At 32.5% G+C, this 20,320-nt stretch overlaps 1 protein-coding gene across 2 annotated transcripts in view; it reads left to right on the top strand.

The window, feature by feature from the left end:
* ASCC3 (activating signal cointegrator 1 complex subunit 3) overlaps positions 1 to 20,320 on the top strand; it is a 300,957-nt gene that overhangs the window by 55,211 nt on the left and 225,426 nt on the right. For both annotated transcript variants that reach the window (XM_019738872.2, XM_074333336.1), the window contains exons 5-8: positions 3,562 to 3,682; positions 8,260 to 8,464; positions 9,189 to 9,330; positions 9,952 to 10,077. In XM_019738872.2, coding sequence (XP_019594431.2) covers positions 3,562 to 3,682; positions 8,260 to 8,464; positions 9,189 to 9,330; positions 9,952 to 10,077 — 594 coding nt within the window. The remainder of the gene's footprint in view (positions 1 to 3,561; positions 3,683 to 8,259; positions 8,465 to 9,188; positions 9,331 to 9,951; positions 10,078 to 20,320) is intronic.

Here is a 20,320-nt window from a genome sequence, read left to right as displayed (position 1 = left end):
AATTTTAGTGGCTGATTTCTGTATTGAGATGAATCCCATAATCCACCTAAGCATCGTGTTATCCGTAAGGATACCTTGCGAACATCAAGATATTGTAGCCATTGCACAGTTTTCACTGGCTGTTTTTCAAAATGCCCATTGACTATTTCATATGGAGGATGGTTGGTCCATCTTTTGAAAGAGGTCTTTTGGAACTCCAGATTTATTTTTTACTTTTAATGAATTCTTTAATATTGACTAGATAGAAACAGAAATGGAACTAACAAACCTTTTATAAATATTGAAATTGTATTTCCTTTAAAGCTTGCTTTAGTGATTAAATACTTTCTGTTGTTCAATATTCTTTAACTAACCTAAGAATTAGGGATCAAACACAACACTAACATGACCAGAATTGTGTTTTACTTGGAAATAATGTTTTGTCTCTAACTCTGAGTAAACCCATAATCCAAATATGTTTATCGTATTCATTCTGTAGTTTCACAAACCCTCAGCATATTTCTGCATTGCCCTGTTTGTGAATAGAGTTTTAGTTCTTAATCTTTTTTAAACCAGTTTTTATCGTATTTATAAGTAAAATTTTCCATGATATATTATTTAAAGGTGTGTCATTACTTTATATTTTGTGTTTATGATGTAATGTCTGTAATTCATTTGACACTGTGTTAGGAGTATAGCATCCACTGTAGAATTTTTCCTATTGGAATAAGAATAACGTAATTCAGAATACAGTGAAAAGTGGGGATTACCTTTCCTGAGAGATTTACAGATGACATTCATCTGTTAAAAGTATTGTAAGAAACAAGGAAGTTAGTCTGCACATGTTCTGAGATAATTTTTTTGTCATCTTTAAAATGTAGTCTGTTGGTTTACTTTTTGACTGTTTCCATTCATAATTTTAATTTGATGAAGAATTACTGTAATGAAAAAGTAGTTATAATAGCAATAAGAACTCTAAGAACCTTTGTCTATTTAGAAGTACCTTAAAAGATAAAAATGTCTCTAACAATATCTACCAGGAAAAGGATATTACCTGTCTATTCCTATTGTGTCTCCTTTACATCTCATTTGTGTAACTTATAGTCAGGATATTGATACATACTTGCCCTTGTATTGTATGAGACCTGAGTTCTTTTTTTTTTTTTCTTGTTCTTTTTTACTCTGTAGTCGATAGCTGTTTGTGTACCCACAGCTAACTTTTTCCTTCCTCTTTTTTTCAATTAGATAGCGCTGGAACTTGTGTCAGTGCAGACAGCAGTGATCCAGGCAGCTGTACCTTTACAGTCACTCTCACTGCCAAACGAGTTTGTAGTGCAAATCTTGAACGAGAACTGCACCTGCTCTCAATGTGGATGGCAGTGTCAAATATTAGGGAAAGCCTAATTTTAGGATTGCTTTAAATCTGATGGCAGCTGAGCTCAGAATTTTGCTGAGAATCTTCATGTTGGCCTTATGGCAGTCCTACTATTCACAGCCAAACAGCCTCCTTGTCCCTTTTGCTGGGTCTTAGGTGTACTGTTTTTAAGAAATAATGTGCTGTTTGTGCTGTGATCCTACACTTGGGATGTTACATTAGAAGTTATCTTCCAAATATTATAGTGGTTTCTTAACATTATGTTGTGGGCTAAAATTTTTCAATTTGAATTCCTAATTTATCATGTGTGAACACTGAATTTAAGATTAAGTAGTCTTGAGTAGTTAAGAATATGTGTAAGGGTAACTGCCATGAGATTATTTTCTTATGGAAGCTATGGCCTCAGTTTAAGAATTAACAAATTCTTTGAGAGTTGGTAGGATATAAAGAACATTTCGTATTGTATGTAGAGAGCATTTCCTACTACACTTTGTTTGGAGTGTGAGGGGAAGTAACTATGTAGGTATACATTGCAGTTATCCCTTTGAATTTGCTGGTTCTTTAATACCACCTTTAACATTAAGCCCAGGGCTTGTGTCTGACTGACAGCAATTCAGAACACTCAGTTATTGGGAAAATTATATTTAATCTTTATCTATCAACCCTAAGCATTTTTTTGTTACTTTTACTATTTTAAGTCATTTTGATTCATAATATCAAAAATAGCTTCATTGGTATGTAAGTCACATACTATACAATTCACCCATTTAAATGTGTATAATTTGATCTTTTTTGGTATATTCACAGATATGTATAAATATCACCAAAGTCAATTTTAGAGATTTTTATCACCTCAGAAAAAATCCTAAACTTTTAGCTACTATCCTCCTACTACTACCTCTCACCATACTCCCCTAGCCTTAAACAACCACTAATCTGTTTTATATTTTAGACATTCCCTGTTCTTTTCATGGCCTAGTTCTCTGCCTCCAGGCAAGATCTCTGAGCTGGAACTCAGGAGCGAGGGTTGGGGACAGTGGAATGCTTCTCACTGAGTGACCCCCTTGCTTTAGGAGCTGAGTACTTGATGAAGGGGAAGTTCTGGTTTTGCTTTTCCTTGTGAGGAATAAATGCCTTAGGAGCCAGGGTGAGAATGATTGAGGCCCCAGTATTTTCCAGGATGCTTTGCCCAGAGGAAGAGCCGTTCTGTGGTTGGAGGCTTAGTGCAAGAAGAGTGGCCTTGTGTGTAGCTAATGTCAGAAAAATGAAAAGCAAGCATAAAATATTTATTAAATATTATTGTCTCATATATGCTCAACATAAATTTCTACTTTTAACTGATTTGATTTGTGTGGAATCTCTAAGAACAGTTGGAATTTGGTTAGTATAAAATCTTCACATGTAAAATTAGAGTATAACATTTCTGGACAGGAAAAATACATATATTCTCAAAGTGTACTTGAGGAAATCGAAAGGCTTTCTGGGACAGTTATTTCATACAGTTTTGTAATTGAAAGTCTCAAAATCATAAATCCTGTTCCCTGATTCTGGAATCAACTTAATCTTTGACAACCACTCAGCATAGGAAGGTAAGATATGTATTGAAACTTTCTATAAAGTTACATAAAGCACTGGCAGTACTGTGTTTTAGATTTCAGATTCATTAAACATTAAAAATTATTATTAAGCATTAATGAAATAATTTAATAAATTTAATAAAAATAATTATTAAGCATTAAAAATTTGGCATGTCATGATTTATTAAAACATTCTGATGGTTCTTTAAAATGATAACTGTTATGTAGTAACGTGAGAAAAATGGTACTCTATTTGGAAAAACCAGAGCAGTATGTTAAAAAAAGCAAATTAACTTGAGAATTTATTTGGTTATATCAAGAAAAACCAAGTGTAAGAATTTGATATCTCTGATTTACAGTTTTATATATAAATCATAATTATTTTTTAAAAATTGAGTCCTGCTCTCTAATTACATAATTGCAGATAGTCTTTATAAAGTTGAAAGCTCCTCAGCAATATGAAGAGCTATTTTTCTTTCCTAAGTTACTTTTTAAAACTATACTTTTCTAAGTACTTTTTGGTTATTTCTGTATAAGTTTGTTTTCACACCTCAGTTGAACAGGGTGTTAATAACTTGAAAAAGTTAATTTTGAGGTAATGGGTTGTTTTGATTTTCTTCCTCTTATAAGCTGTTTGAACTTCTCGGACCTGATGGACTTGAACTTATTGAGAAGCTCCTCCAGAATAGAATTACAATTGTGGATAGATTTCTTAATTCTTCAAATGATCATAAGCTGCAGGCTCTTCAAGGTAAGAAAATATTCAGTGGTAATTCTAATTTAAAGGAGAAATTCATTGGATAGCAAATCTTTTTAATATAATTATACTTTTAATATCATTTGGTCTATTATATAATTTATAGCTACCATCCTTTTAAGTAGATTTTAGATATGGCAGATTATGAAACAAATATCTGTGCCCTAAAAAAGGGTGCTATGGCAAAAATTCTATTTATGTTTAAGTACGACTTTTTTGTTTTTCGCAGAAGATTTGAACAGAAACACTCAGAGGTACAGAGAACAAACTTACGGTTGCCAGAGGAGAGGGGAATTGGGCTGGGTGAAAAAGGTGAAGGGATTAAAAAATACAAATTGGTAGTTACAAAATAGTCATGGGGATGTAAAGTACAGCATAGGGAATGTAGTCAATAACAATGTGATAGCTACTGGGGGTGCCAAAAAGCTGTATTCTTTGGTCAACGTTGCTCAAGCAGTAGTTCATGGTAATCAGAAGTGTCTGGACGCTGATGGTAACCACTTTGAGTACCTCTTGTAATTGCAGAAGTCAAATGTGACTTGTATTCATCTTTGGTTATTGGTGTATATTGAGTATTATAATTTTAATGTTTTATTCCTTTTACAAAATGTGTATACATTTTTTTGTTACCCTCTGTACGTGCATGTATTGTGCCAGGTGGGTACTACATTAAGGGGGGGGTGGAGAGGGAAATCACTGTATAAATTATTTAAATGTTTCACCACTATGCTGTATACCTGAAACTAATATAAAATAATATTGGATGTCAACTGTAACCCCCCCCAAATTTTTTTAATGTACATGGGTAGTACACTGAACATTCGCCTGCCTTTCAGGTAGATTCATCAGTCATAACATTTTGCACGCTCTCTCTCTCTGTCCTCATTCTAATTTTCTACACACATACATGTATACATACATGTACACACATATACCTACATTTAAAATTTTTGCTGAATAATGACTGGAAGTTGTAGGCATCCTAATACTGCAGTATAAAACTTTCGTCATATATCCAAGAACAGCAGTAGTGTCCTACTTAAGTACAGTACAATTATCACAAGTAGCAAATAATTGAACATTTATACTGTCATGTATTGCATATATTTTAAAACCACAGAAGAATGGGGGAAGGTTGTCTAGAAGCCAAGATTATGAAAAATGCCTGACTTACTATGGCACAACTGATTCCAAACTCAGTTTTTAGGTTATAAGCAGGAAAACTGAATTTCTTACCTTTATCCCAATGTTCCTTGCCATCCTTATAAAAAGTTTGGATTTATTTTTTTTTAACGTGTATGAGCATAGGATATTAGACACTCTTCTTCAAACTAGTCAACATGTATCCTTCTATGTAAATTATGCCACCTCTTCCATATATTTATGTGTATGACACTAAAAGGAAATTATAAAAACAGCCTGGATTTAAATCCAAAATTGCTTATGGATTTCCTTTAAACTATACTTTGATTACCAATAGTTGCTGTTAGTTGCTTTGAGATTTTTAGAAACTTTGAGGAATTGAATTCAGCCATTTTGTCTTTCTGTATGTCTTTGGTTCTTTAAATGTGTTGAATACTTACCAACTGCCTTGCTTTAAGAGGGCTCCCACGTGCTTAATCCGACGTTGCAGTTTAGGAGCCTTTAAAATGGGTATCTGCCAGATGAACAGGAGTGACTTTAAATATCTAGTCTTGTGACGTAAAGTCTAAGAATTTGGTGTTCATTTTGTCAGCTTTCTAAGTGTTAATATAGACATACTTACTAATTCACCTTGGTTTTAAATTCATCATCCAACTTGTATTTTTTACTTTTATTTTTCAATTACAGTCGATGTTCAATATTATATTAGTTTCAGGTGTACTCACCTTTTACAGAAAGTTCAAAATGAGTCCAGCTTAACATAACATTTATACACAAAATTTATTCTATTAGGATAACTTTTTAGAAGCCATACACTTTTTAGTCCCAAAACAAATATTAAATTTGAATTTTTTAAAAAAGATGTTTGAACCGTTGGCCTGTCCTGAAATATTTTCTACTCTTCTCAAACTACTTATACTGTCAGATCTTTATTAATGCTGCTACTGTGTAAGAAGAATAACTGCACTGTAGAAAATTTGGGACATTTAAAGAAATAAACTTTAAGTTTTTCCTTAAACTTTTTTGGAGGGTTGGGGATGAAATACTATTGAAGAAAAGATTCTTTGGCCTCTTGTAGTTTATCACTGTTCTCATCTGTTTATATCTTTCGATGTAATTTTCTGTTAATTATTCTTCAAAATTCTCTTAAAAATACCAAATTGTATTTTTATTCTTTATTAAACTACCTTAGTATGACAACCACATCCTATTCTTTTCATTAGTCCAAAATCATGGTCTTAGAGAGCAATAGCTTCTTGCCATTGACATTTTATAGCTTTCATACTGATTTTCTTTGAATCTTTTTATCAAGATAATACCCCACTTTATCTCTTGTTATAACCAGGAAATGTAAGATAGGTGAGAAGTGGGTGGGTATAGTGTACTAACTGCTAAGTTGAGGATAGTTGTAATTAAATTCTATTTTCAGGACTGATGTGGAGAATGTTTTGTACAGGGTGTATCGTAAAATGAAAGTTAAGTTAGCTCATGCTGTCAAGGGAAAGTGGTTTGAGTAATTATACAAGCCTTCTTCTGTGGTAATTACATTCTAGAAGGATACAAGCTTCTACATTGTTCTTTAGTAAAATTTCATATTAGAATTGCTATTAAGCTTATTCATTTCATTTCTTCTGCTGTCAGTCTCTACAGTTAGCAGCTGAACCCATCAAGGAGAACCATACATTTAAGCATTTCTGCTCTACAACTTGATTTTTTTTATAACTACCTATTATGTTCAATCTTATAGGACATATGTTCTGTATATTCTAATTGAGGCTTTTTCAAGCTATCCATGAGATAGACATATTTTCTTCTTATAATTTTAATTTCCTTATTTGTATGATCACAAGTGTATATAATAATATTCTGTTATCACATTTTTTAAAAATATTGACAAATGTAGGATTTAGTATGTCAACAGAAGTAGTTTCACACACAGAATCTTTAACATTCATTTCTAAAAAGTACATAGCATTAGTCACATTTTGAAAAATTCTGTTTAATGTCTGATTGTGTGACTTTGCAGTTTAGCTTTCTTTTAGTTCAGTGGAAACTGTCAGTATGCTTCATTCTTTTTCTACCACTGAAAGATAGTAGGTTATAAATTAAGTCATTTTAATAGGGCTGTAAGACCTATTCTTACTTAGAAAATAAAATATGTAAGACTTATTTAGAAAAATACTTTTTTCAGATCTGTAAGATGTAGTAATCCTAATATAGATGGGGTTATATCTTAGGTCATAATTTGAGACGTAATCTTATTTTCTCACTTTCCTTTCTGAGACTTAATAAAAAGGCATTATACAGAGGCATTATTGCATGTGATTGACAGTTAAAATGACTTATTCAAAATCAGGTAATGAGATAGTGACAAATGTCTGAGGATTGTGAAGATTTGACTTAAGATGAATTTAGAAAGCTAATTTTCCCATCTTGATGCTCTGCTTAATTCCTTCCTTGTTCTGCATTGGATTTTGGAATTTGATAAACTAACTTGCACTGTGTTCCTTCAGAGTATGGACCAAGTTTCATTCTTCATTTCCTTCCTGGCTCTCGTAGTAGTGCCTGAAACCTAGTAGGTCCTCAATACAGTAATGTATATTGACTTGGATTGCTTTTAGTCACATTCCTATCAGTTGCTTTAGGGCTACAGGGAGCCAAGATTATACTACTTGGAAAGATTTAATTAAGGTAGTCTTGTTGGAAGAAAAATTTCCCTGAATATTGAATGGACCAAACCATAGGTTTAAATTGTACCTTGTAAACACTGAGCTTTGATTGACCTGGTTCCTTTCAATGGTTCTGGCCTTTTTCCTTTTTTTTTTTAAAAAAAACCTGTCTTTCCATGAAAAGGTGGACCATACTATTTCTTTATTTTCCTTGGTTATCTTCTAGATATACCCTGAGCTAATGTTAATAAATTTTCTTTCATGTATAAGTAGTAACATATATATAATTTAATACAGTAAGGCCTATTACAAGGGGGAAAAGTTATACCTAATATGTAAAAAAATCTATTACGTTAACAGTAAATGCTGATTAGTAAATTTAAATAATTTCTCTTTATATAATTTCAATAAGCACAATAATTGATAATTGTGTTTATTGAAATTATATAAAGAGAAATTATTTCAAACTTATAAAATCAAATGTTTAGGTTTCTGATGTTATATGTAAGAATTTATAACATTCAACTGTTTCGTCTATGGGAAGAAAATATCTGCTGACTTTTCTGAAGCCATTATGTGATATCATTGAGATGTGTGATTTTAAAAAAAATTCTCCTTAACATATATAATTGAATGTGCCAGTTTTTGTAAAAAATGAATTGTTAGAGCATTATACTATCTTATGTTTTGGTGAGGGGTGAAAATGGTTTCCATAAGGATTAAACTTGTAAAACATGATGTTTTAAATTTGTTTCACAGAGAACTGCAAAAAAATTTTAGGAGAAAATGCTAAACCCAATTATGGTTGTCAAGTCACTATTCAGTCTGAACAAGAAAAGCAGTTAATGAAACAATATCGCCGAGAAGGAAAAAAAATTGCCAGACGAGAGAAAAAGGCTGGAGAAGATGGAGAATTTTTAGAAGGACCTATGTGCTTTGATCCTAAGGAATTGCGGATGCAAAGGTAAAAGCCAGAAGCTGAAAAATGCGTGTGTTGTAATTGCTACTTTTATGTATCATCATTTTTTTGGTTTAGTTTTAATAATTTATATGGTTCTTACTTCTAGTCACATTTTATTACAAGAATAGAATTTTGTTATGTGAAAACCTAATTTTCTGGAATAAGAAAGCAATTATCTGCTTAATTAGAATATTCTTTGTTGTATCCAGGTAGCTGAGAGATTTATATGATAGAGGTAAGCTATTTTTAGGTAAGCTGTGCACATACCACAGGTTAATATTTAGGAAGCCTACACAAATTTATTTTGAGACTTTGGTTTTTTTTCTCGCTTAATGAATAATTTTTCCCATGTTATTATTTAGAAGTAGAAAGGATGCAAATGAAATACTGGCATTTATTACACTTGATCTTTAAATAAATATAAAACCTAGTTTTGAAAAGACATTTATATCTTGTTTAACACCATTGGATTGTGACAAACAAAATTATAAATAGAGAACATTTAGTCAAACTTATCAAATGATGTTACCTAAAAATGTGTTGATTCCTGTGGGGTTACACATAGAGAATTTCAGGATTTCTAATATCGTCCTTTGTATAGCTTCATTTCTTCTCTTTCATAACAGAAGACTACCTGATATAGTTATTATAGTGACATTATTTTAGTATATGCTTTCCTTTGCAAGATAAAAATTTCAGGTTTAGCCTACTGTTTTTGTGTTTACAGAGAGCAGGCACTTCTGACTGCTAGAAACGTTCCAATTTTGAGCAGGCAGAGAGACATGGACTTTGAAAAGATACGTTATCCCCATGTTTATGATTCCCAGGCTGAAGCCATGAGAACATCAGCATTCATTGCTGGTGCAAAGGTAGGTCATTGGAATACGGCCACTTGTGGATAATTGTTTGAGGAAATGACCCATAGATGGTCCCTGTTTTCTTTTGTTACTCTATTACTGGTTGACTATACTATGCTAAATTGTATTTTAAAATACTGGGAAAAATGAGATAATGCAGTGTATGTAAGTTCTTGACACATAGTAGCCATATAAAACATATTTGTTCTCCTCCCTTTTGTTATTTATGCAATTTGTATTTTTGCATTTTAGCAGATGTATCACTTTTTGACTAAACTTTAAACGGTATATTGCACATTTTTCCTGGCCATGTGAATACATGTCTTCAAGAATACTATCTAATTAACGTATACTTTAAGAATCATCAGCATATGGTTCATGTTATATATGAATATCTGATACATGAATGCTTTGTGTGAATATCATTTTTTGTTTGTTTTTGTTTTCTTTAAGCTTTCTTTCCTTTAAATTAAATTTATTTTCCTGTACTGTTATAAAGCCAGCAGTGTTCTTTTGCACATGTGCACACACGCTCTCTCTTTCTCTAACTGACAAATATTTATTATAGAGCACTTGTTTTATTTACATATGTTTTATTTTTTATTATTGGATTTTGATTTTTGATGTTTATAGATGATTTTGCCAGAAGGAATCCAAAGAGAGAATAACAAAATGTATGAAGAAGTAAAGATTCCCTACAGTGAACCAATGCCAGTTGGCTTTGAGGAAAAACCTGTTTACATCCAAGACTTAGATGAGGTGAGGTCATCATTTTATAGAGTTGGTATTTTTGATGCTTGGTATGTTATATGAATGGATTTGTATTGGAAAACATTTTTAAAAATCAGGTAGTTAATATGGTAAAGACACATATGCAGTTGGTTATTAAAGATGTATAGTAGGGGAGTTCAAATTTTAAAAATGCATATATACATACAGTCCTTTATACATTAAACATGTACATTTTTGTGTATACATATTTCTATATCTTCATGTTTATTTTGGTTATTTCAACTAATATTTTGTCTAACCTATGTAAACTGACGTAAGTAAAATGTTTTAAAGAATTTATGTATTGTATTGATATATCAAATGGTCAACCTATCATAAAATAGAATATTATTTGGGGAAGGAGTACCAAATTCTAAACTATTTTAATTTATTTTCCCTCAACGTTAAAATTTTGAATAATTTCAGACCTGCGGAAAAGTTGCATGAATATTACTATCCCCATACCCTTTGTCTTCATTCACCATTTGTTAAAATTTTCCCATATTTACTTTATCTCAAAATAAAATATTTCTTAATTTAATTTAAAGTATACCTATTATTTAAAGTTAATCTTGTCTAAAGCCAAAGTGAAGTTAATTTATTTATATATATATTTATATGTATATATGTGTGTGTATATATATATATATATATATATATGTATATGTCACATATAGTCATTCAGAATTATCAATAATAGGCAAGCAAAGAGCAGCATAAATAACCACAGCCAATCCAAATTGACTCCATTCTATACATAGATGTGCATGTATATTTTGTTTCACAAAAATTGAATTACATACATTGTTTTGTGTGTGTTGTATACATGCTTACATATCTTTCTATGTCAGTTAGACATTTCTGCAGCATCATTTTTGTTCACCATGTGCAGTAATACATTTTATGCCTTTATTACAATTTTTTATTGTTAACAGTTTTAAGTTGTTTTCTACAATAAGTTTTTAAAATAGATTAAAATCGTAATTAAATCTTGTATTAATGGATTTCATTCTGTGAGTCAGAATTACCTGTAGAACTTTATCAAAATCCAAATGCCTTGGCCCTTATTAAGTCATAATTTCTTGATATTTCAAGATATCTATATTTTGTAGAGCTATTTAGAGCTCTGTATGTGATTCTGAAATGAAGCCAGGGCTGAGAGCCTATATAATTAAATAATTATATACATAATTCTTTTTCAAACTTACCAATCATTATATGCATCATTATTATGAAAATTTGTTTAGTTTTATATATTAAATAATAAAATTTTTCATGTAAAAGCATCATTGATATTTATTGTCTATACAATGAATGAAACAGGCTTATTTTTATTTCATACTTATTTCTAAGTAAATGCTTCATTTTTATTTAGATTATAGGAATAAAAGAGTTTTTCTGAATGGGTTAAATCCAACTAAACCTTAATGTCTCCTTGCCATGTAACCTAGTATATTTACAGGTTCCGTGGATTAGGATGTGGACATCATTGGGGATCACTATTCTGCCTACCATATGACATGAATGACCACGGTTTAACTATTCACCTGTTAAAGGACGTCTGTGTTGTTAACAGTTTTGGGCTATTATGAATTATAAAGTCCACTCAGGCTGCCATAACAAAACATGACAGACTGGTTAGCTCGAACAATAGACATTTATTTTTTCACAGTGGAGACTAGAAATCCCAGGTCAGGGTCCTGGCAGATTTGGTTTCTGGTGAGGACTGTCTTCCTGGCTTGCAGATAGCTGCTTTCTCACTGTGACCCTATGGCCTCACGTGACCTCTGTGTGAGCACAGATAGAGATCTTTGGTGTCTCTTCTTCTTGTAAAAACCCCAGCCCTGTTGGATGAGCACCTCATCCAGATGACCTCATTTAACCGTAATTACTTCTCTAAAGGTAGTCACACTGGGGCTTTAACTTATGAATTAGGGAAGGAGGATGCAAATAATTCCATCTGTAACATGGGCAAAGCTACTGTAGACATTGGTGTACATTGGTGTGAACATATATTTTCATTTCTCTCGGATAAATGCCCAGTAGTAATACAATTGCTGGGTCATACTGTAGTTGCATGTTCAGTTTTCTAAGAAACTACCAAACTTCTTTCTAGAGTAACATTTTTATATTCCCACCAGCAATCTAGTGTGATCTAGTTTCTCCATAAACTCACCAGCATTTGGTGTGTTGCTTTCTTTTTTATTTTAACCATTTTAATTTATGTTTTAAATATGTATTATTTATATTTTAACCATCCTGATAGTGTGTAGAGATTTCTCATTGTGGTTTTTACTTGCACTTCCCTAAGGAGTAACAATAATTGGGGAATGACACATTCAAATGCAATGCATCATTATAAGTACATGATGATTACATCATTATAAGTACATATTTGAGGTCTTATCACTATAGATAATGATCCACCAGATTTCATAAATGTGAAATAGACCTCAGGAGAAAACATAGATATTAACATAATGTTAATTTAGTTCATGCTTCTGTTGGCTTGGATCTTTTTGAGAAAAGGTAGGAAAGTGCTCTTGAAGTTAATATCTTTCTCTTTTCCTTGAAATCATAATTGCATGTCAATTGCACAGCCCTACAGAACTATAGATAAAATGCTTTTATATCTTCTTCCTGACCAAATGTCACATTCGATAAATTTGTTCTGTCTTCTTAAATTACTTCTGTAATTTGATTAAAAAGATAAGGATAATTTTAAAATTAATTATTGAATGATGTGCATAAATGCTGTTAACTGGGTTTTGTACATTCTTGGAAAGGGAATAATGTAAAAACATTTAGGTAGGTTTCTATATTAGTCAGGACTCAGTTGGAAGTTAGAGAAATCAGTCACTAATCAGTCTTACCAAAGAAGACTGTTTATTGGCTTTTCTAACTGGAATGACCAGGAGTAAAGCTGCCTATGTGCCCAATTGGATATATAGATTTATATGATGTCATCAGATCTTTTCTTCTGTCTTTGCCTCTTTCTACATCTATTTCTCTCTTTATTTTTTCTCTTTTCTCTTTCCCTTCCACTGTATCTCTTCCTTGCTCTCCTTTACCTCCTCCCCTCCCCCTTTCTATTTCTCTGGTTCTTTTCATTCCCTGACTCCCAAATAGACTTTCTCCATGTAACCAAGGAAAAATGTATGATGGTGACACCAAATATATCTGCTTACCCATACCCTCATCCTAAAAGGCAAGAGGGTTGTCCCCCACAAGTTCTACCAGAAAACAAAACAAAACAAAAAACTCCTGGGATGAACTGTGACTTTCTAACTTGAGTCACCAGTTCATTTCTGTACCAACTACTTTCCTTGTGGTGGGAGTGTGGTCTCATTGACCACACTTACTCATGTGTGTATCCTCATTGTTTGCCCCTCATGAGCCAGCAGGAGTCAAGGAGGAACTTGCCAAAAGAAAGGTGGATGCTGTTACTACTACCTTAAAATGAAATGAGAAAGATGCTAAGCAAACAGAACTATCTCTTTGATATTTTGAGTGGAAGAGTTAGGTTTGCTTTCTTTTGGTGTTAAATAAGTTGATTTCTGTCTTGTTTTCACAGTTGGAAGATTTTATTTTTTGAATAGCCAATAGAGTGTTATTCAGCAAAAATGGGATACTGACCCAAATGTAATATTTGGTTTGGAAAGGTAATATAAAAATGCGTGTAATGTTTCATTTGAGAATAAAGTTGAGTCTTATAAAATATGAATGTAGAGAATTTGAAGTTTTCTATGACCCCAGTTTCTCAAATCCCATGTTTTTAGACTAAGTTCTGGGGGAGATAACAGGAAGAATATTGTTCCTGATGATAAGTTACTCAGTATAGTGTATCTACTTCACACCATTTCCATGGAGATAGCTAATACAGTAGGGGTGTGTTGTAGGAGATTCTATGGCAGCACAGAGAAGGCAGACTAATAATTCACAGAAGAAACCTTCATGGAGGTGAATGTTGAGAGCACAGGATTTTGCCAGATAGACATAAGGGAGGGGTATTCCAGGCCGGGATGCACCATGAAACAGTTTATGACCTGGAAATATGTATTTCAGTATTATTAGCATGTAAGGTGTACATGGATAGTGACAGCAAATAGGTCAAGAAAGAGACCCGTTTTTCACACAAAGGGCTTTGAAAATCATGCTAAAGGTTAGAATCAATATTTGGTGACTATTACTTGTTAAAAATAGAGTTATCAAGTTTTTTTCCTTTAGAGGGATTGCAATACAAAGTTGAAGGTTGAGTAGAGCTGCTACAGTAGTTCTGGAGAGAAATGCTACAAGCCTGAATTAAGAAAGTGGCGGCCTATATGAAAAGTGGGACAATGGAGAATAATTTAGCTACTAACATATATAAGATCTGATTATTGACTAAATAGAGGGGATGAAGCGAAGAGAAGAATCTAGAATGACATCCAGGGCAACATGGGTGAGTGATAGTATCATTTATTAAGATAAAGAATAAGTGAAAAGGAAAAGTTTTGTTCGTGTTGTGTCTGGAAGGAACCATGCCATGTTGGTTAGGAGCAGGGCCTCTGAAATGAGGCTGACAATTTGACTTGGCTCCCCACTTTCTATCCTTGCTGTGATCTAGTGTTTCAGTTATAAAATTAGGATGCTTACCTAGTAGTTTTATTATGAGGATTAAATTAGTTTATGTAAAACACTTTGAAGAGTGTTCAGTACTTAGTACACTTTAGCTAAAATGTTAACAAAATAATAAATGTAATGATGAAAACTGACATGGTGAGATCAGAATATGGATAAAATGAAGACTTACCATTACATTACTTTGGAAATTATATTTATTAAATCAGTTACCTACGTGTTCATTTATGCTATTCATCTAGTCTTTCAATCCAAACACATATGGAGTAGTATTGGATTCTAACATAGAAGATCAGAAAGACCTAAATATCATAGTCACTATATTAAGACACATAGAGTAGTTTCTAGTTAATTTATAGAAACTAAAGAAATGCGTCATTACAATTATTGGCATCTGTGGTTTTCTCAAGATTGACAGTTTGGAAAAAGTCAAATAGGCTAAGCAAAAAAAGTGTTACTATTCCTTTGGTTTTATTATTACTTTGTTCTCTGAACCTGAAGGGTTCTTACAGCTAAAGAGTTTATTGACTTGGTTTGATTCAATCAAATTACAATGAAGCCCCCTTCTTAAGAGGGCTAAAGAAGCATCCAGAAAAACATTTCAAACTGTGGATCTTTTTCACGGGATCAACTTGAACAGGATAAAATTTCGCTAGAACCTGAACATGCTACCAGATAAAAAAGTATTTTCCTGAAACACCCCACAAGCTGCATATTACACTGTCAAGCATATCATCAGTTTCGTCAGAACCAGGGGCTTGAATCACTCACTGCCTTTGTAAGAGGTGGTATCAAGAAATAATAACAAATACAACAAAGTTTAAAGCTGACAAGTGAGTTTACGATCTTTTTTACACTGATAAAGATCTTAGCAAAGAAATTTCCGTAAATTTCATGAGGAAGGAAAGAATATAGCACAAATTAAATTTCTAATCATTTAAACAACTTCTAGTTTCCCTTGATACTTAACATAGCCTCACCTAACAATTGGAGCCATAAAAATACTGATTCTGTTTGCTGCTTATATTTGTCAGATTTTTCACCAGAGCAAAATAAATGAATAAACAAACATGTAAATGTGGAGTACTTCTACATGTGTTATATAAACCCTACAATACACTGTTATTCTTTTTCCTATGGCAGTTTTTTTTTTTTTAAGATACCTAAATAGTAACAACAAAAATTTTTTTATATTTGTATACCTCTCTGGTACCCTTTATCCCTTTCTGTAGATCCAGATTTCCATCTGGTATTCACTTCTTACAGTGCAGATCTGTTGGTGATAAATTCTTTCAGCTTTGTACATGTGAAAAAGTCTTCATTTTGTCTGTGTTCTTGAAGGACATAGAATTCTAGGTTGAATTTTTTTACCCCCAGTACTTATAAATGTAACTACATTGTCTTCTTGCTTGTATTGTTTCTGATAAGAAGAGGGTCAAGTGTATGGTGATGGAAGATTTGACTTTGAGTAGTGACCACACAGTGCAATATATAGATTATGTGTTATAGAATTGTGCCCTTGAAACCTATATAATTTTATTAACCTGTCACCACAATAAATTTAATAAAAAGAAGTATACTCTCATTCTTAATTTCCTCTCTATGTAATAACGTCTTTACCCTCTGCTCAAGATTGATTTTTGAGATGTTTTTTCTTATCATTGGTTTTAGGCAGTTTGATTATGATGTGACTTTATATTAGCTTTCTGTTATCATATAAGAAATTACCAAAAATTTAGTTAAAATATTCACTTATTTCCTGATAGTTCTGGAGGTGTGATTTGTATGGACTTGACTGGGTTCTCTGTTCAGGGTTTCACAAGGGTGAAATCATGGTATTGGCCTGGCAGAACTCTTACCTGGAAATTATGTGGAAGCTCTTTCAGGTTGTTGGCCAAATCCATTTCCTTGCAGATACAGAACTGAGGTCCCTGTTTCCTTGCTGTCGGTCATTCTTAGTTTCTAAAGGTTGCCCACCTTCTTTGGCATGTGGCACATCCCATCAAATCTCTGACTTCTGCTGGCAGCTGAAAAATCTCCCTGACTTTAACAGATTCATGTGATTAGGTCAGACTCACCCAGACAAACTTCCAACCTGAAGGTCAACTGTTCCATATAGTATAACCTAATCAAAGAAGTAAATCCATTGTAGTTACAATTCTGAGGTTTATGCACGCTTTGTATACTGTGGAGTTAGTAGTAGGGATTGGAAAGGAAATCTTGAGAGCCAACTTAGAATTCTGTTTACCATGGTATGATTTTCTTCAGAGGTGTGTGTGTGTGTGTGTGTGTGTGTGTGTGTGTGTGTGTGTGATCTTGGATCTGTGATTTTATAGTTTTCATCAAGTGTGGGAAATTTCCAACCATTGTTTTTTATAAAATAATCTTATGTCCACTATCGCCTTTTCAGAACTCTCTGGATGAGGTTAATAAATTGCATTCCAAGATAAGTCATTATCCAAGGAAGGAAAAACTGTTCTCACAGTTACAAATTATGGGAAAAGTGGGACATATTAGGGTTCCCAAAGTTGTCACAAGTTTACTGATGTTCTCTTAACTGTTTTTATTTGTGGGGCAGGGGGGGATGTATTTTTCTGTCTTCATATTTCATTTTAGGCCTTGTCTTCACATTCAGTGATCTTCTGTAATATCTAAAATATTGTTAATGTCATCCAGAATATATATATACATATATATACATATACATATGTGTGTGTGTATATATATATATATATATATACACACACACACACATATATATATATTAATCTCAGTCATTGTAGCTTATTATCTAGAAGTTTGATTTGGATCATTTTAATATCTTCTATGTCTCTACTTACACAGTCATTTCTGTAGTTTAGGAGTCAGCAAACTTTCTGTAAAAGGGCAGATACTAATTATTTTAGTCTTTATAAACTACATTGGGTCTCTGTTGCATAGTCATTATTGTCTTTTTTATTAAAATGCCCTTTCAAAATGTAATAACCATTCTTAGCTTGTAGGCCATAAAAAATAAAAACAAAATAAAAAATAAAAATAGGCCTCTGGCAAGATTTAGCCCACAGGCCATACTTTGCTGACTCTTGCTCTAGCTTCTTGAAGGTCTGTCATGTGTGGTATTTCTGGATTGGTTTTAATCGATGAATATTTCTTATGTTTATTATAATATTTTTCTGCATTTTAGTATACTTGATCATTTTTGACTGAATGTCACACATTGCGATTTTACTTGTTGAGTATTGGATATTTTTGTATTCTTGTAAATATTCTTGAATTTTTCCTGGGACATACATACTTAAGTTACTTTGGATCAGTTTGGTCTTTTCAGGTGTTTTAAAATTTCTTAAGTAAACCAGAGCAGCATTTAGTCTAGGACTAATTTTGCCCCAGTACTGAGGCAAAGCTCTTCCAAGTACTCTTAATTCCCAGTTAGTTAAGAGGTTTTCCACTATGGCTGGCAAGAACGGGAACTATTCCAGACCCTGTATGGTGAGGTTTAAGTTTGATTCCTCTAATATATTTAGATGGTTGTTGAAGTCTTCTACCTTGAGTAGTTTTATCATACGCTTGTGCTGTTCAGTACTTACCTAAAGGCTTAAGGGAGACTCTGAAGATCTTTGGAGCATTTCGCTCTCTGATTATTATTTTACAATAGAAAAATCCGCACCCCCAGATGGAAAACACTTCTAAGGGAATGAAGTAGCACATAAAGGTGATGGAGTTGAGAATTACTACTCCGCCAAAACAAACATAATCCCTCTTTGTAAACAGAGTCTTCAGTGTTTATCTGGATTTTATTTTCTTTTTAAACCAAAAGCAGCAGGTAACTTTGAAAATTGGGAATTGGGAATTATAGCAAGTTAGAAGGTATGTTTTCCTACCTATATCTGAAGGAGGTTAATAGCTAATTGCATTGCCCTTAGAATTTTTGTTTTAACATCATGTTCCTAGATAAAGCTTCCTTTTTAACTTCTTGTTTATTAAGTTTTTTGTTTTTATTTTTTCTCATTCTATTGTCTGCTTAACATCATCAACCAAAAAGAAGTAAGGTACAAAAAAGGACTTTATATGTTTACTGCCCCGGTGACTTGAGAGACATTGTTAAGTAATATAAAAAATTTTAAAAAATAGAAAATCAAAAAAGAAATACAGGTTGTCCCCCTCCGTCTTCAGGGAGCTTGCCAAATAGCTGGAGACGTAACAAGTCATCTGTGTTAAGTATTTGCCAACAATATTCTGTGGAGGGCTCTAAGTACAAAATCAGTATTTGAATTTAATGTAATCTCACACAGAAGGCAGAGGAATCAATGCAGGCTATAGCTGTTAATGAAGATTTCTTTAGATCATGAGACTTGAGTTGTTTGTTCACTGTTGTGGTCTATGGGAATTGGGCTTTATCTGAGCAGTGACAATGAACTTCACTATGTTTGTTGTTGTTTTTTAATGGAGCTGGTGTGGGGTGTACAGAGAAAGAAATAGCTCCTGATTTTGAGTTGAAAACTTTCTATGGACCTGGTGTGAAATATAGAGATTATGTCTTCTCCATGTTACTTCTTACATAGAAACTTTAAAATGGTATTTTTTTTTTTATTAAAAACTTGGTCAGTGTCAAGAGGGCCATTATTTTATGTATTAGAGTAGTATTTAAAGTATTATTAGGTTGGTGCAAAAGTAATTGTGGTTTTTGCAATTATTTTTAACCTTTTAAACTGCATTTACTTTTGCACCAACCTAATAGTATGGAAACTCTAAGGAAAAACTTAATTTCTCATCTTACTCTCAAAAATAATTAAGTATTTTGATGCAGTCTGCTATGTGTGAAAAACATGCTATTGATCTTCTATTTTGGGGGTCAGTAAGTGTTTAATATGTAAAAATTTGATGTAATGGATAAGCTTTGTTATAAAGCTATAAATAAGAGATTTTTATTTATTTGAGACTCCCAGCAGTTATTTAAATTATATGATTAAACAGTAATATTTACTTGCTATGAAAGTGCTCTATAGGTGAAATATATGAAATAGCTAGGTCTTATTTGAAGGGAAATACTACTAAATTTTCCCTTCTAAAGAAGATTTAATTTTACCCGTATGCCCTGAACTTTTTCAGAATTGAAGTACTATAAAGTCTACTGGGAACACTTGCAAACAAGCTAACTAGGAAAAGGGCACCAGCTGCTTGAAAAATACCTGCTAAGCTAGAGAGAAAGTTATAACTAACATCTGCCTCTAGCTATGAGAAATCTAACAAAATAACTTTCTTTACAACCTACACTTTATTGATTTTTGTCGTAGGAAATTAGAAAGGAGAAGATTAAAAGCTTACAGGCATATTGAGCTATATCTGAATGATGATTTTTAGAACTTGAATTTATTCAGCAGTATGAAAACTAGATAAATTTAACTTGTAATGTGGGAATTTCAAATTTCTTTACAAATAGACTTAGTCCATATCATCCAATATATCTGTGTAGTGTGGTTACACGGGCCTATTATAATAAACAGAAATATTTGGTATGATTATATTGCTATTTATATTATTTTCATTATTTGTCTCTATAAATATGTATAGATTTGTCATCAATCATCAATAATAATTTCTTGAGCTACTG

The sequence above is a fragment of the Rhinolophus sinicus genome, linkage group LG05, assembly GCF_036562045.2.
Source record: "Rhinolophus sinicus isolate RSC01 linkage group LG05, ASM3656204v1, whole genome shotgun sequence".
Lineage (NCBI taxonomy): Eukaryota > Metazoa > Chordata > Mammalia > Chiroptera > Rhinolophidae > Rhinolophus > Rhinolophus sinicus.
The sequence above is the reverse complement of the archived record's forward strand: the minus strand, read 5'-3'. Positions and strand labels throughout refer to the sequence as shown.